General features: G+C 35.5%; 1 protein-coding gene across 3 annotated transcripts in view; it reads right to left on the bottom strand.

The window, feature by feature from the left end:
• Positions 1-3,566: 3,566 nt before the first annotated feature.
• LAMA4 (laminin subunit alpha 4) overlaps positions 3,567-16,977 on the bottom strand; it is a 135,356-nt gene continuing 121,945 nt past the window's right edge. For all 3 annotated transcript variants that reach the window (XM_079149110.1, XM_079149112.1, XM_079149111.1), the window contains 8 exons: positions 15,080-15,267; positions 13,691-13,880; positions 12,642-12,797; positions 11,631-11,790; positions 9,583-9,713; positions 8,363-8,456; positions 7,773-7,892; positions 3,567-4,012 (listed from right to left, as the gene is read on the bottom strand). In XM_079149110.1, the coding sequence (XP_079005236.1) occupies positions 3,867-4,012; positions 7,773-7,892; positions 8,363-8,456; positions 9,583-9,713; positions 11,631-11,790; positions 12,642-12,797; positions 13,691-13,880; positions 15,080-15,267 (1,185 nt within the window). In that variant the 3' untranslated portion in view covers positions 3,567-3,866. The remainder of the gene's footprint in view (positions 4,013-7,772; positions 7,893-8,362; positions 8,457-9,582; positions 9,714-11,630; positions 11,791-12,641; positions 12,798-13,690; positions 13,881-15,079; positions 15,268-16,977) is intronic.

The following is a 16,977-nucleotide window of genomic DNA, read 5'->3' as shown; positions in this document are numbered from 1 at the left end:
TATTAATCCTAAAGAAAGAAAAGAAGAGAAAAAGAACACATATAATAGATTTAAACTGTATCATTTCAATATTTTGCATTTATCACAGAAGTTCTAAACTTCAATTACAAGACTGAATTTGTCAGATTGGCTACAAAAGAGGATGAAACTTGAAGTTGTCTACGTGAACCCATTTTAAATACTAAGACCCAGATAAATTAAAAATATAAAAGAATAAAAAGTTTGCCCCATGAACTTTAGTCAAAAGAAAGTTGGAGTAGCTGCTATTAATAATAGGCCAGAATATTTCATAGCAAGGAATTTTAGTAGGATAAAGAAGGACAATCCAAACTGATAAAGGAGTCAGACAACAAGAGTATATATCAATTTTGAACATTTATGCAGAGCTTCAAACCTCATGAAGCAAAAACAGATGCAATTAAAATAACTCCACATTTATAATAGGAGTTTTCAATTGGCAGAACAAGAAAATGAAATCAGTAAGGATGGAGATGTTATTCAGTCAATAAAGAACACTCCACCTAGTAACAATATTGCATAATATTTTCAAGTTCACATGGAAAATTTACTAGTAGAACATATTGTGGACCACAAAATAGTCTTGAGAGATTGAGAGGTATTCAGAGTTTATGTGGAGTATTCAAAGTATGTGCTATAGTAGAATTAAATTAGAAACCAACAACAAAAATTCCTGGAGAATCTCCAAATATTGGACTATCAAATGGTATGTTTGTAAATAACCCATGAATAAAAGAGGAAACGACAGGAGGAGATTACAAAGTACTTTGAATTGAAAGAAAATAAACATAATGTATCAAAATGCTTGGGTTGTAGCTAAAATAGTACTTAGAATTAAGGCATTAAATTCTCTCATTAGAAAAAAAATAAACATCTCAAGCAAGGATCTAACCTCTCCCTTGAACATCCCTGTTAAATGCAAGGAAATAGGGGACCTGGAAGAAATACATTTCACTGTCCTTTGAGGTACCTCCTTATAAATTCTAGGTTGAGAACTGATGTGGTTATTATTGGACAAAGGGCAGGTGGATATATCATTCTGGCCCAGAGAATGGAAAATGCCAAGATTTTTCCTTTTATTTTTTTTAAGTGTGTATCTATAAATGGTAAGCATTTAAAACCATATTTTCAGATAGGATCCTTTGGCTTCAGCTTTTCTTGCTAAGAACCTGATTTTTCTTTTGTTTTCCAAGTGAAAATTTCAAGAGAAAATATCCAATTGTTCATGTTCATCTTTTCATACAGGCAGTGGAATGTTGCTTTACTGGGAAGCCACAGGATGATTCCCTTCTTGTCCAGGGAGTTGTGGTCGTGAAAGGAGGAGCGGGGAGCACAGGCACAAATATTCTTCAAGCCAGGGGTATCGTAGGACCTCTTCTTTTTTGAAGGGTTACTGAATTGTCAGGAGCTATGAACAATTGGTCGAAATTACTATGAGCACTTAACCTATATTTTTTCTGTGTGAAGTACTGATATGCTATGCTTAACTAAAAGGAAAAAAAAAAGTTTCTTTCACCTTAGACAGAAACTGGAAGGATGTGGTCTCATATAAGAACTGATTCAAGTACTTTTAAATGGTAAGTTCAGTTTTAGAAGGTCACTCTGCAGTTTTTAAGAGGTTTATGGGTCAAGAGATGATCTCATTTGTGAGAATAAGTGTGAAAGACTAACTCTGACAAGTTGGCTTTTTAATTATAGAGTAGGTAGAAGAGTTTTCATGGTTTTGGTCCATGTGTATGTGAGTCTGTGCATGCCTGTTGGAGGTCCTGACAAGGTCTGCAACTTGGCTGGTTTAGTTTCTTTTGTGTCACTGCTGAGAATGAGGGGATACAGTATTCCTCTAGGATGACTCAGGAAAATCTTTTGGAAAAAAAAAAATGGTAGATTTTTTTCAGAACTATATCTGACTGCTTAGGTCTGATGGAGGAAATAGAGTTCAGTTTAAATTTTTTTTTACTAGTTGTAGATGAACACAATACATTTTTAAAATTTATTTTTATGTGGTGCCGAGGATCAAACCCAGTGCCTCACATATGCTAGGCAAGTGCTCCACCACTGAGCCATAAAAGCAGCCCAAGAATTCAGTTTTTTAAGTACTGGTTCAGTTACTGCTCCAGACTCTTTGATTCAAGTCTTCAGGACAAAAGACACAAATGTCTCTCAGGAGGTTTTGTTTAATCTGCATGTATTTCCTCTTTGTGGTTGCAGTTCTTTTAATTATCAATTGAATAATCAGGCTATTTCAAATCGCCCAACTTTCACATTTCCACCTTCTTTTGGAAATTCTGGCCCTTCCGGACATGTATTCTTTTATGGCAAAAATTAACCACCTGCTGATGAGTCACAACCTGTGCCCTCAAGATTTTTTCCTCCATCAGCTTCACTCCTTCGTGGTACCTGGCTCTGCTGGCATTTGTTTCTGTGACCTCAGCTTTAGAGGCCAGTCTCTGGTCAGCCTGAAGGCAGACAGGGAAGCATTCTTCCTTCCTCTTGCACTTACACTGCTACTGGAGGCAGGCAGACTTGTTTTGAATCCTGCACGCTAGGTCTAGCTGAATGCCAGTGGACAGGGGACCTGAGCTGCAAATGTTGTCTCATGCATGATTAATGTGATGAACACATGAAACAATGAGGTTTAGTTTAGCTTATCATGGTAGCTGACAGTAAGCCCTCTCCAAACAGATATTAGCTATTTTCATCAATATTGTCAGTTATCTTTATGTACCTGACATTGAAAAGTAGTGGAGCAATATAAATAGGTCTGTGTGTGTGTGCGTGCACACAAGTATGAATGTATTCCTTTCAAGCTTGGAGATTGTTTTTGCTCCATTTGGTAATTCCTCAAAATATTTCATATCAATTTTCCTCAATAATCATTCCTTCTTATCTTACTGATTGTGGGGCCTGTCTTCTCTCATTCTGTCTTTAGAGTTGTTTTTCCTTTCACTTGTAATTCTTTTATTCCAGTTTCTGTAATTTAATATTCCAGCAGTTATTCAATCTGTTTTTCTTTTCTAGACTTTATTAACAGATGCTTAGAAAAAAGATTATAAAATTTTAGAAATAAGACTGGTTGAGTTGCAGGCATGTGAAAGAAAAACTTTTAATAAAAGGACTTTTATGGTTTTGAGTTGAATTTTACAATTTTTGTCATCTCTGCTGTACTGTCCCTCGGTGATGCCAACACAAAATAATAGTAATAATATCCTACAGGAGCCTTCCTTCATGTACAATTTTATTTTTCTTTTAGGGAATTAGCCATTTTTTGGGGGGGAGGATTAGCCATTAAATTCCTTTATTCTTATTTAGAAAAAATTATTCTGCCATTTTGCAGCTATAAAACTAAAATATTCTTATGTTGATAGATCAAGTAAAAGGGAGAAAGGCAAATCTCTCATCTCATTTTAGATCATATATAAATCATTAAAGCTTTTAAAAATAAAAAGGTAGATTGGGACAAAGATATTTTGGTATAGATTGAAAGTTATTTTTCCTGAAAAAATGATGAATCTGAGAATATAGCTGCACTTTAAAAATGTGTGCCAGTGTTTATTTAGAATCCCTTTTATTAGAGACAGGAACAGTCACTTCACTAGCAGGAATTATGTGTGCCCTCAATACAAGCAAGTTTATCACCCATACAATTGTTGTCCACTGTAGACATTTGGGATCCAATATAAGAGTCCAAATGAGAAGTAAGAAGCCTCCAGTTCCTGATGATTCATTTAATCCCATTCAACTAGATGAGAACTTCCATTAGGAGGAAAAGTTGCTGATCCTCTTGGCTGGCTCTGTTTATTTCAGTGCTCTAAAGAACTCTGTATGCTGGGGAACTGTGCCCAGTTGTGTCAGGCTGCTGGACAAGAGTTGATGCTCACAGCACCGCTGACCAGGGCTGCTTTACTGAAGCTCACTGGGCGCCCATCAATCACAAAGTGGCGGATGCAGCCTGTGAAGGGTTTTCCAGGGGCCAACCGTGGTGTCAGTAGTGACTCTGAAAGAGAAAGAAAGCAAAATTAGCAATGGAGGCATTCTAAGCCCAAATATTACCTCCTGGTACAGGATATAAATAATAATTGTTATATCATCAGAATGATTTGCATATCAACAAGGGAATATAGTTAGGATTGACTCTCAGGAACATCATCTGCTTCTGAAGTAATATGAACATATGGTAATTTTATTATTTTGCCAGGTTTTATATAATCAAATTTCTGTGTATATTGTAGCTATCTTCCAAGGCCAAAGTTTACCATTTACACAAAACTTCAGCATTGAATTTTCATAATCTGCCTATGCTTTTTGGAGTTAATTTCACCTGGGCTTCAATTATTTTCTGTGCTATTTTGAGAAGGGGAAAAGAAATTTTAGATTCCACACTACTTTTGGACATAATGTTAATTCATCTCATTACTCTTCACCTTCAAGCTATTTTTTTGCCAAGCTCATGGAATATAATGAGAAAATAATGAATTCAAATAAACTAAAATTTAATTTTTTTCTGAGCTCAGGGCTTAAGAACTATAAATAGGGTAGTGATAACTAGACTAGTTTTTGTGTGAGCACAGGTGCCCTGTGGTATGCCAGGGGGACTCTCACTCCTTATCTTAGAGATAGAAGAAGCCTTATGTTTATTAATGGTACAGACACAGTTAAATGTGTTGGGATGATAGAAGCAATATAATTTAAAGCAATTTAGAGAACTTAGAAATGTCATGAAATTAAAATCCATTTAGTCAAAGCTAATTATGTACAAACAACTATATGAGCAATAGCAGGTAAAAGATGGAAAACACTTAGAAATCAGTAACTCAGGAAAGAACATAAAACAGGACAACAAATTAAACCTCAAGCAGCTGTAATAAATTTTCTCAGCAATGAAGAGTTAGAATGTGCTGAAGTTGTGTGCTGAAAATAAATCACAGAAATAGCATTCATATTTACAATGATAATCATTGAGTTTTAGATTTGGAAGAGGCCTGAGAGATCAATTCCCTTTATTTGTCTCAAGATTAGTATAATCATATATATATATATAATCACACACACACACACATATATATATATATATATATATGCTTCAAGTCTGCTAGTATACTTCATCAGAATTAATATGAGTGAATAGGAAAGATTATAAGGAGTAGAAACATCTAATGCTTTGGCCCACATTTTGGAGAGTCTATTTAGAACATGGGTTTTGATTCTGCCTAATCTTTCCACCCTTTGGTTCATGGAGGAAATCATCTGGAAGGAATAATTGATACAGCAATTATAATTTTCATAACATACCACACAATTAATCATAAGTAGTGATGGAAAGGTTCCTCAGGACCCAAAGTAATTGGTTAGTAGAGTCAACGCATGTTTTTTAAGAGGGAATGTTCCCAATTTCCCGTGACTATATAAAGAATGCAGAAAAGAGGAGTGAATGGTTAGACCCATGTGTGGGCTCCATTAACTTAAAACTCTTTTCTAACTTTTAATTTTAATTTTTAAATTATCACATAATGACTATTTTGGTATAACAGTTTTATGAATTTTATTCATTAGTTTTTTAGTGATAGAAATAATGAGTTACTAGAGTTCAGAGTGGTATGAGTGACTTGGATTTCAAGAGAATTCAGGGTACATAGGGGTTTTATTTATCCTCAATTCCTTTAGTTATCCTCTTTAATGCCCTGGTTTCTGATGTGATTTTGATGGAATTAATCTGGAGTAGCTCAAAATGATATTAATTACATTCAGCTTAAATTATAATTGCTTTTGTTCTATGCTTGCTGGCATCATTCCTAGAGAGAATTAAAAGCTGCATTGTTGCAGTGGGATGGTTGTTAGAAGCCCCTAGTCCACTAGTTCCTGTGTGTTGGCTCATTAGCTAAAATTTGCTATTTATATGTTTTGGATGGGCTGAATTTGATATTAGGTACATCTTGCCCACCCACTCTGTGGAGCTTAATAATAGCAGTGTGTGATGCTAGGATCAGACTCTAAAAACAAACCAACAAAAATCAAAGAGAAATATTTGTTCCAATGAATGGGGTAAGCATTTTGGGTACAAAGGGAAGAACAAATACTGTAACTTCCAGGATGGAAGGTCATGCTTATTTTGTCCACCTCCTGGGGGAACAGCACTGTGCTTAGTAGACCCTCAATAAGGATCGTGTGTTGAGTGAAGTCATGTTCCTTGCCAGCAAGGGGAGTACTGTTTAGCTTTGACAACATTCTGTGATAAGGCTACAAAAGTGGTATGCATACACATCCTCAGGAGAAGGGGCATGTGTCCAAACTGAATCCTAAAGGTCAGTAAGGTATTAGGTTGGGGAGGAGTGGGAGAAGCTGTTCTCTGTAAAGGTACTAGAGGAAGAACAATATTTTCCAGAAACTGTGCCCTAGGTACTTATGCAAAGACCTGGAGCAAAGAGCATCATTGAACATTTAAGAAACTTCAAGTCCCAGAAGGTATGGGGAGATCCCAGAGGTAGAGAAAAAATGGGGAGACGATTAGAGACCTTGCATGCTATGCTGAATTTGATCCTGTGGCCGCTTGGGAGCATGGGAAATATTTTAAACTATATTGTAACTTTTAGGAAGGAAGCAATACGCAGAAATATAAGAACAGCTGTGAGACATTTTCCACACTGCTCTGCATAAAGTGAAGTAGTGGCCTTTGCCAGAAATCCTTTCAGAACCAAAGCCAGAAGCAGGAGGACAGAACTAGGGAATGGCAATGGGAGGGGGTAGGGAAGTGAAAGAAAGGGTCTTCAATATTTCTTTTGATCCCTGATTTACTATCATCATTAAAACTGGCATTTGAAATGTTTGCATTTCAAAGGAGAGGAGTACTTAATTGCTACTATTTTTGGGGGGTCCAAGGTAAGATGCTTAATTTAATCTATGCTTTTTCATTCTCTTAAAGCACTGGCTGCCTTGACATAGGTAAATTTAAAACAATCTAGTTAGGACTATTCAAATCTTCACCAAATTCCAGATGCAGAAGCTTAGATAATATATCTCTTGTATTCCTCTACTGAGTTACAGCTTTCAGTTTTTTTTTTAAGTCAGTGAAATGTGTAAAAACAACAATCACATTCAACTTAAGAACATGATCTCTGCTCTAGAGGTTTAAAACAATTGTGGGAGGTCCCTAAGTGTTCCCTTATCACTGTCCTGGATTATATACCATTCTTGGCAGATGACAGCAGTGATGTTAATGATGATGTTTATAGAACTGCAGCTGGGAGCCTCTCCTAGGGAATGTCACTACATAAGAACAATATAACTTATGGTCTGCAGCTGTTTTCACGATTTAGACTAATCCAGGATGGGGTTGGGTGGAACTCCACATTTTTTCCTATTATATAAGGGGAACAATTAATAGCAAAATTTTAATCCTCAAAGTTCTCAAATCTTAGAGCAGTATTATTAGAAAATGAGTTTTCTTTGTGTTAGGGATAGTATAGTATGTTTCACTGTGTGTGCGTTTGTGTGTATGTAGGATACTTAAAAGAGAGAAAAAAATAAGCAAATACATCCAGATGTGAGTAATATCTGTTGGCTACAACATTAGTTCTTATGTGCTATTTGGATAAGAAATCACAATTTTCCATATGCTTTTCCTATTAGAGGAAACTGTACATAAAATTCTTTGAGTTATTAGGTGAATTATGAAAAAACAGGGCTCATAATACCATAATGACAATCATGAGAACTTATTATTTTTTTGGATTTGGAAACTAGTTTTAAGAAATGCTTACCTGGAACACCTCCAACAAACACAGGCTCCCTGTGATCAACTGGTTTTGGATTCAGGGGTCCAACCACATGGTTCACTTCAGAGTCAACATCCAGCTGAACCACATTTGAATCTCTAATAACTGAAATACAGGGCAAAGACTGGTCATAAGTGGCACTAGAGTGAGTAATTTTCACACAAAGAGAATAAGAGAATTTATCACAGCAATGACTTATTTATTCTAGAATAAAACCTTACACTTTCTCCTCTATCATTAAAGACATCAATTATGTCTAATGATGTCTAATAGCAATCACTGTAACATCTTCCTTCAAAAGGTAGAATATTTAGGATACTCTTGTGCTACTTTTTTGCTTCATAAGTTACTCATTATGTTAATAAAGCCACTATTTTGGCAACATTTATATTTCAAATCACGTGTATACACATTTTAGTATAATAATACTCTATTCTTTTTTCTTGGCCACATTTGGATTATCATCCATCATCATGCATATCATATAAATTATAAGTTCTGCCAGGCCATCATTTCTCAGTGAGTGTGCATGCTCACCTTTGTAAAGGAAACCCAGGACACCTAGATTTTCTCACCTGTTATTCTGTGCCATCTGCCATCACAGAGACTCTGCTTGGGTGTTACTGAGGTAGAAAAGTCTCTGATGCCATTGTTGACTTTCACTATGACCTACATAAGACAGGCAAATTATATAATTTAGTTTAATTTCTCCTTGTCATGGTAAAGATTAATTTCTTAGATAATCTACCAGAGGGAAACAATACTTTAATAAAAATCCACCCAGGGAAACAATACTCTTAACAAATATCCGCACGAGTAACTTTGCTATTTGAACACAAGGGGTCACTCTTTGGTAGGCAATAGAAATAGTTTAAACTGGGATGCTTCTTGGAGAGAGAGCAAAACAACACTGGGGAGAGAAGACTGGGAGAGAGGAGTGATAGAAAGTACAATAGAGTAAATTCCTTTAATTTCTAAAGATAGAATGTGTTGTACAAAGAAGGTTAAAATATTGATGAAGATCATCGACCTTGAAGCCAGAATGCCTAACTCCCTTCTAACTTACTGTCTGCATCAGTTTTCTCTTTGTAAAATAAGAGTATTACCGACAGCCTAAAGATATTGGGGGGATTAAATGAGTAAATTCATGCAAAGCATCTTGAACAGTACTTGACATGTAGTTAGTACCATGTCAGGAGAAATTCTATTGTTATATGGTTTAATAAAATATACTAGAATCCAAATAAAAATCAGTTACATTAAGTTTGAGAGGCATAATGAAAATATACCTTTCCTTTAATATTTACTTAAATACCTTCATGAATAGTAGTAGTATTTTAGGGTGAAAGTGGTGTTTAATTGTGGCAGAATTTTAAAATTTATAGTAATTGCGAATAATACATATTCCTAGATATATGTACATGCATCTTTGGTATACATTATGTGACAAATGTAGATATAAAGGAAGATAGATGTTTTTGTGTTGTTGATTTTGATAATTGGTATGTTTTTTGCTTTAATTTGCTGAAAAATTTCTAATTGTTTGGTTAAAACTCTGTGCTGTGATTGGTGATCTTTTTTTTTTTTTTTATAACTTTGCCATAATTTCCTGACTCTTTGTTCTAATCAAATCAGTCCCAACACATCATGTGAATCCCAATGTTTCCCACATTTAAATTTCATGTTACAGCTTTCCTATTTTTATTGATTGATAAAATGATTCTGTGAAATAAATCTGCTTTAGGTCAGAATGCAAGGTTAAATGAGATAGACAAATTTAAAAACAAAACATTACCTGCCCATTTTTCATGTGAACATTTAGGTACTCCCCATTGACACTGTGGCCATGGACAAGCGTTCCAGAATTGCTTCTGGGACGAACTTCAAATGCAATTTCAAATTTCAATCCGATATTAAAAGACTCATCTGCAGAGAGAAATACTATAAACTTCAAGAACAGAAACATTTTTAACTATGGTGTGATTTTATAATTATATATTTTTGCATCTAGTTTCAAAAATTTCATGTATTTCTCAACAGGTAAGTAGAAAAGGTTATTTTCCAACACTACAGAAAACTCTGTAAGGGACTAAGATAAGAAACACATCACTCTTGTTGTGCAGCATGGAGGTGGGGCCAGCACACTAAAAATACTCTATGTGCTATGGAAGTTCAGGGGAAGAGAAATGAATTCCAACGAGCAGCACCATTTACTATTTGAGGAGCGAGAAGGAGGACAGGGTAATCTGGGCAGAGGAGGGAGTCTGTACCCAGGTACAGAGGCTGGAATATGTGGACAGTAAAGCCCAATGTGGCTGGACGGTCCCTGCAAGGGCAGAAGCAGGTATGACAAGTGGGGAACCACACCTGAAAGAGTTCCAGTGCTCAAGGATGGAAGTTAGTCTTTGTTTTGTAGACACTTATCAAGGGAGATGACTTGATCAGATCTGTATTTTAAAATAATTCTTAAAGAACTAACAGGTACTGCAGAACTTTTCAGAGGAGAAAATGAGAGTAGTTAAAGTATTTAGGAGCTGTTATTGTGATGAACCAAGACAATTTTTATTAAGAATAGCTGTGTGCACTCCAAGAGGTTCATTGCAAACCTGGGCATCATAGTGTCTGCTTAATCTATCTCTTTATAAATCACTTTAATAATGTTTCTGCTATTGACGTTCATGGAAAAGAACGTAACTTGTACATTTAACTTATGCATTTCAAACTGCCCATACCTTTAGATTTCTCACTGAAATTCAATGAAGGGCTAAGAAATGTAAGGACAAGTATTTTAGTAGGAATACAACAGGGTGGGACAGGGAAGGAAAGAAAAATTTAAGAGCCAGACGAGGGGAAAGATTACTGCTGGTTATTTTCTTGAACACTGTGGTAGCTTAAGAAAGCATACTTGCTGCATATATACTCTTTCTTCAGGAGTTTCTGAATACCTAAGTGCCTTGGAAGTAGGGGACGTGTGCTTTTATATCTTCTCCTATCCTCAATCCCAGCACTTTTCTGGTATCTTCCTCAGATCCAGTGGTTGTTTGTGGGAATGGATTGAATGGTGATTGTGTATGGTTTGCTAGTATTTTACTTTTTATAAAAATGATTAAATTCCATCTTCTGGCAAAGGGACTGCCATGCAGGGGGCACACAATAAAAACTACTGAATGAATAAGCAAGAGAGTAATGACTGAGAAGAATAAAAATCCAGAAATAAGATATCTGAAGGATAGTTTGGTCTGCTAGTGTTGCAAGGCAAAGGAAGAAAGTGGAATTTTATTTAGTGGGAACAATGGTTCATGTTAAGAGTGTGCAGAGGAAGACTTTCAAGACAAGGTAACCAAGAGTCAACATAAATCAGGTCATGGAACAGTATAGGAAGTTCTAAAGATGTCAAGGTGGCCAGCATTCAGAAGATGGCAGCCGTGCAAAAGCTCTGGGAAGGGAGAACAAATGGGTGGGAACTGCATATTTAATTTAGTCCATTTTCTGTTATAACAATAGCTAAGATGGAGTGATTTATAAATAAAAGAGGTTTTTGGGCTTACAGTTCTGGAGGCTGGAAAGTTCCAGAACATAGCAGAAATGGAAAGGCAAGGGCAAGCATCCCTATGTGCAAAAGGCAAATGGGTTTGTGAACAAGAGGGTGAGAACCACTGGCCATAACCAATTCAGTCCCTGGTGGGTGAGAACTCACCCCATGAGAAAAGTATTAATTTTTCTTAATGACCTAATCATCTCTTAAAGGTTCTAATACCTCTCAACACTGTTGCATTGGAGACCAAGCCTTAACATGAGTTTAGGTGAGGACAAACCACATTGTAGCCACAGAAGTCATGTTACCTAGAACCACATATCCTCCTTCTGTTGAAAAATAAGTTCCTGTTTCCATTGGACCTTCAAAACAAGGGGTCACACTAAATGTCTGAGAAGCAGAGGTGATGGAGGCCCCATTGAGCTGGAGATTGCTGAGACAACCACTGAAACTGTAGACTGAGTTAATCTGAAAGAAGACAACATATCTTAAAATCCATTTTCTCAATACTCACAGATATACCATAGGGAAGAAAAATGAGAATTTGAATCTTGAGAGAAAGCAAATAATTCCTTAATTATTTTAACTACCCAAACAATAAATAGTTTTCTGAGGAGTTGATTTTTAACTGGTTTTTGGAGACTGGAATTTTGTATTTTATAACACTAGTTTATAGGGTTTAAGTTACGGAAATTTTTACATTTTACAAATTTATGTTAACTAAAATTTAATGCTTCAATTCAGTCCTTTTATTGCTAAATATTTTTTAGCAATATTTTAATTTTTATTAAAAGAGATGCAATATTTTAATTTTTAAACTATGAAAAATACTGCTTACTTTCTCATTTCATATTATTTGCACATTTACAAATTCCATGTGTGAATATGTGTTAAGAAACAAAAATGGAATTGTAGTTTACATAATGACTTGAAACATTTTTAAAATAATATAATGGAATATCACAATAATGTAATGGAATGACTTGCTTTCTGGTTTGGGTATCTCTTTATATTAAAAATATAGGTATTTGATCAATAAATAAGATTCCCCATAAGATATGATTTTTGTGATAATTTATACTTCTGAAACTTTTCATCTCACGTCTACTTTAAAATCAAGAGGTCACTCCTGACTTTGTAATGTCCCAGGGCAGGCAGATTGCCTGTGGGGCAATACTCATTTTGATGTTCCAACTTCAGCAAAACTACAATTTTAGGAAACAACTATGTTAGTTTCCTTGTGTGTGACAGGCGGGCCTGGATGAAGTGACCTTTCAGTTCTAAAGGTCAATGACTTGACTTTTCCTCGTATGGCTTACCTGGACGTTTTTCACAGCCCTTCCTGGAGCCACTCCTCCCAAATATATGGGACCCTTGATTTTCCAGGCAGCTCCAGAAGGAGGAAGACTTTCTTCTAGGACTCGAAGACCATCAATGATCAGTCGACCACTGCTCTTTTCCCGAACAAATATTACCTGGATGGAGAGAAGAAAAATAGCATATCTTAGGTAAATCCCAAGATGGGGGAAAAGGCTGGTTTATCTCTCCTCCCAATTCTGAATTTGAAATGCCATGGGAAATCTTCAGAAAGTTCATAAAAAGGTGGTCACTTCTCTGAAGGTCAGGAGTTTTATCTTTTCCTCTGCTTAGTAGACTTCTGGCTATCTAGTTTTTGGAATGTCAGAAACCTCATTATTTTATTCTGTTTTGTGGATTATCTCTAGTCCTTGCTTTATACATACATGGGTATGTTTTTCTGGCTCATCTTGGCTTCACCACTTCAGTTAGAGGAAGTGCTCTGTATATTTTCTGATCCTAGATAGAATGATTTAAAGCTACAGGCTTAGTTCCCATTTACATTTAGCAGAGATCTGTGTGAAGCTCTTTTCAGTTAACCAGCTCCCTCTAAAAATTATTGTAACTAATTATAATGCATCTTGCTTTGCTGATTCTTTCCTTTATATACCCACTGATTTCTTCTAATATTATGTGTTCCCTCTCTGTAGCCTAATTTACAGATTTACTCACTTAGTGTCTTCCACAGCTTAGCCTATAAAGATATTCAATAATAATTGTTGAAATTAAGAACAGTGAGAAAAAACTCAAGTGGAATTATTAGAAACCAAGCTTCTATTTATATTGGCTACTGAATATTTGGTTAAGATAATTATACTTATTTGTTTTCCTTTAAAAAGTATGTTTAAAGATTTTTATGAGGAATTAATAAATTTTTGAAATTGAACTCTGAGTGTACAGCAGCAGAATTTTAAAATGGCTATTTCTAGAGACCAATAGTCGAGTATCACAGTCAATCCCTTGGACAGTGGTGGATATTTGCCATTAATGCTATTCTCTGCCTTCAACTTACATCATGCCATGATCCATCATTGTATTTCTCCTGGCTTCTAATCTTCAGTTTCTTGTGGCCAACATTAAACATGAAAACCAAGCGACCATGGGCCAAGAATAAGGTCATGAAGTCATTCTCTTCTTGATCGGAGACGTAGAAAATCATACCATGGGAGGAACGAGTTTTCAGACTTATGGAAAACTGAGATCTGGTAAATGAAAAGAAAAACCTTACCATTTGTAAAACTGTGGATAATCTTTCACTCCTAAAAGTAATACAGCACGAGGAAGAATAAATAAACAGCCGTTCTAGCTAGCCCAAGCAGCATTACTGCTGTCTGTTAGTTTTATGAATAAATATTGGGTAATGTGGTTAGTTCAAAACTGTAAATTCTTCCCTACTTCATCATACAATAGTGATACACTTCACATCTATGGAAATGTTGTCTTAGTAAAGGGTCTGATTGACAATATGGTTACAACTTGTAAAAATTCTATTTTAAAGAAGTTTATCTGTATGGATAAAATACTAGTGATTAATCAATATGCATGTAGAAATTTTTATAGGAGTAATATTATTTGTGTACTATCTAAATTACAGATTAAAATTTTTCCCAGTAAAAATGAATCAATGGATATCATATTTTAAAAGCATTCACCCCTGTGTGTAGAAATATACGTGTAAAAAGAAAATTTTCTAGTAGTTTCAAGTTTGTATAAGATATAGTTATCAGTTTTTATTTTATAAATAAAATAAACTTCATAACTTCTAGTTTCATTAATTCTAAATTCTTCCTGAAGAATACAAAATGCTGATTCTACCTATTAGGTAAGGAACAAATTAAAAAGATTTAGAAGTTTATTATTGGATGCATTTCCTGGTATGACTCTTTGATTGAAGTATATAATAAAAATATTTGTTATTAAAGCTATAAAAATTGATTTTCAACAATAGTAAATAGTTGTGGAACACTGGGAAGAAGTGATGGGTTTGAGGCAGATGGAGGGCCATAGACATACAAATGTATTTGTATTTTCAGTGTTTTCCTTATTAACCTAGCAATTCAGGTGCATTCCCATTTACAATGTGAAGACAATTTGTGTGGGGGAGTAAGATGATAGCAAGGTTAGATGGTGAGTCATTTGAAACTTGCCCCATTATCCTGTCCTTGATTCTTTTCTTTTTGATCAAACATTGTAAACTCCTGGGTGAATGCTCTTTAATGTATCTTACATTTGGGAAGAAAAGTCATAGAGAACATAATTCCTTGGAAAGATTTTAGAACACTTTTTGATGATAATAGGATTAAGGTGGAAGATAGGAAAGATCATAGGAAAAAAGATAATAAGTGCCAAACAAGGATGGAGTATGACATTAAGTTTCCGGAAGCATAGTGTGTTACTTTACTTTTCACCAAAATCTCCTTTTAAGTGTTCAAACTCTTGGCGGCTGTTGGCTGTCCCTCCATATTGATAGGCATGCTCTATTGCTCTAGGGCTGTTGGAAAGGTGACAAAGAGAGTCTCTAGGAACATTCTGCTCTACAAACTTCAGGCCAGCAGGATCCCATGAAGGTGCATCTTTACTTTTCTCTCCCTATAAAAATAGGGAATAAATCAAATTAAGGGATAAATGTGGTATGCTAGCAGCAAACATTGTGATGTCCTCACCATTAGTATTAATAATAAGGTAATAAAGTAGGCATTATTTATGCATTTTTCATTCATGAACTAGGAGGCGCCTCTCTTCTCTCCTCCTACACCATAAGCAAATGATGGCAGTAGCTACAGCAGTAACAACAAAAACATACCATGTTAATGAACGCAAAATTTGAGTTTGTGACAGTAAAGCAGAGTTAAATTGAAGCTATAGAGATAACTGTAATTTAAATTAAGCACACATCCCAAATAATAGTGAAACTAGAAAAGTGGGCAATAAAATAACCCTGAGAAAAATTAACTAAAATCCTTATGTAGGCCACAATATCACTTTAACACACATTATTATTATTTATACATGCTATGTAAAAAAGTTAAGCTATTTAGCAACATCTTTAAAATACCTAAGAATATTTGCGGTGATAGGATATGGGGCAAAAATCTTATGCGACAGAATAAATACAGAACAACTTAAACATTATATTATGCTCTTCAAATTGTACTGCTGATGTTAAAATGTAAAGTCTTAAAATTATAGGCCAATATTTAACGATTAATTTCTGAAGCAAAATAAAAGTAAATGTAAATAAATTCAATTGTTTAATCATTTATTCACTTATTCATGCAAATATTTATTATCAGGTGGCCAAAGTGGAGAGGAAAGAACTCATTGTTTTGGCATGTCTTCCATGGGCAGTGCATGGTGGGAAATAGGTGAGAAATGATTGTGTTTTTTTAAAGAACTGAAAATCAGTTTGGAGAAACAGGCATATAATTAGCAATTGGAAGACAAGTTGGTGCTAGATATAAAGGACATTAGGTGCTAACAGTTGAGTTTTGTTTCTTAGGTGATAAGGAGGCACAAAGGTTTTAAAAGCAGGGAATGGCCAGCTGTGACCCACTCAGAAAGATAGCCTGCAGCCTGACAGGAGAGTGAATGTTTGTCCTCCGGAGGACTGGAGAACAGAGCAAGAAACAGGAGGAGAGGGTTAGAAAAGAAAAGACAATTTTATGCACATTTCATTCCCCCATCCCATTTCAATTCCCATTGAAATGTTCGACAAACTATCCACATAAAAATAAATCTACAGCTGTTCTGGAAATCTAGGAGGGTTTTCACTAGCAGAACAAAGTAATGTGAAATTTCTGGAAGATATACTGCAGATTGGAACAGAGTGATAATAAAATGCCTAATCTCATATGAGCAAAAGTTAACACCTCCAAAAAATTCAGGGTTCCAGCCAAATCTCAGAATTATTCTTGAAATTTCGTTATGCTGGCAGGTAAATTAAAGGGCAGATGAGCCATGCCAGTAACTTTACCCTGGAACAATAGTTCCTCCAGTGGGGTTTGGGCAGTGAAGACTCTTGGAGTGGTGGTTATGTTGGAGAAAGGGAGATGGGGGCTCACAGACTCACACATCCTGAAGAAAAGCCCATCTGGTTCCACTTTCCTCTCTTCCCTTGCTAACAGCCATCAGAGCTCAGAAACTGATTCACTGCTACAGAAGCAAGGTTTCTCTCTGGGATGGAAGAAACCTACCCAGTTATCAACAGCTTCTGGTTCAGGCCCTCACCTACATAAAACAGCTATAGTTCTAAGCCGTAAATTGCAGAATAAGATGAAGTGGGGCTACAGGGAGACTTTT

Source organism: Sciurus vulgaris (genome assembly GCF_902686455.1).
Source record: "Sciurus vulgaris genome assembly, chromosome: 7".
Taxonomy (NCBI): domain Eukaryota; kingdom Metazoa; phylum Chordata; class Mammalia; order Rodentia; family Sciuridae; genus Sciurus; species Sciurus vulgaris.
The sequence above is the reverse complement of the archived record's forward strand: the minus strand, read 5'-3'. Positions and strand labels throughout refer to the sequence as shown.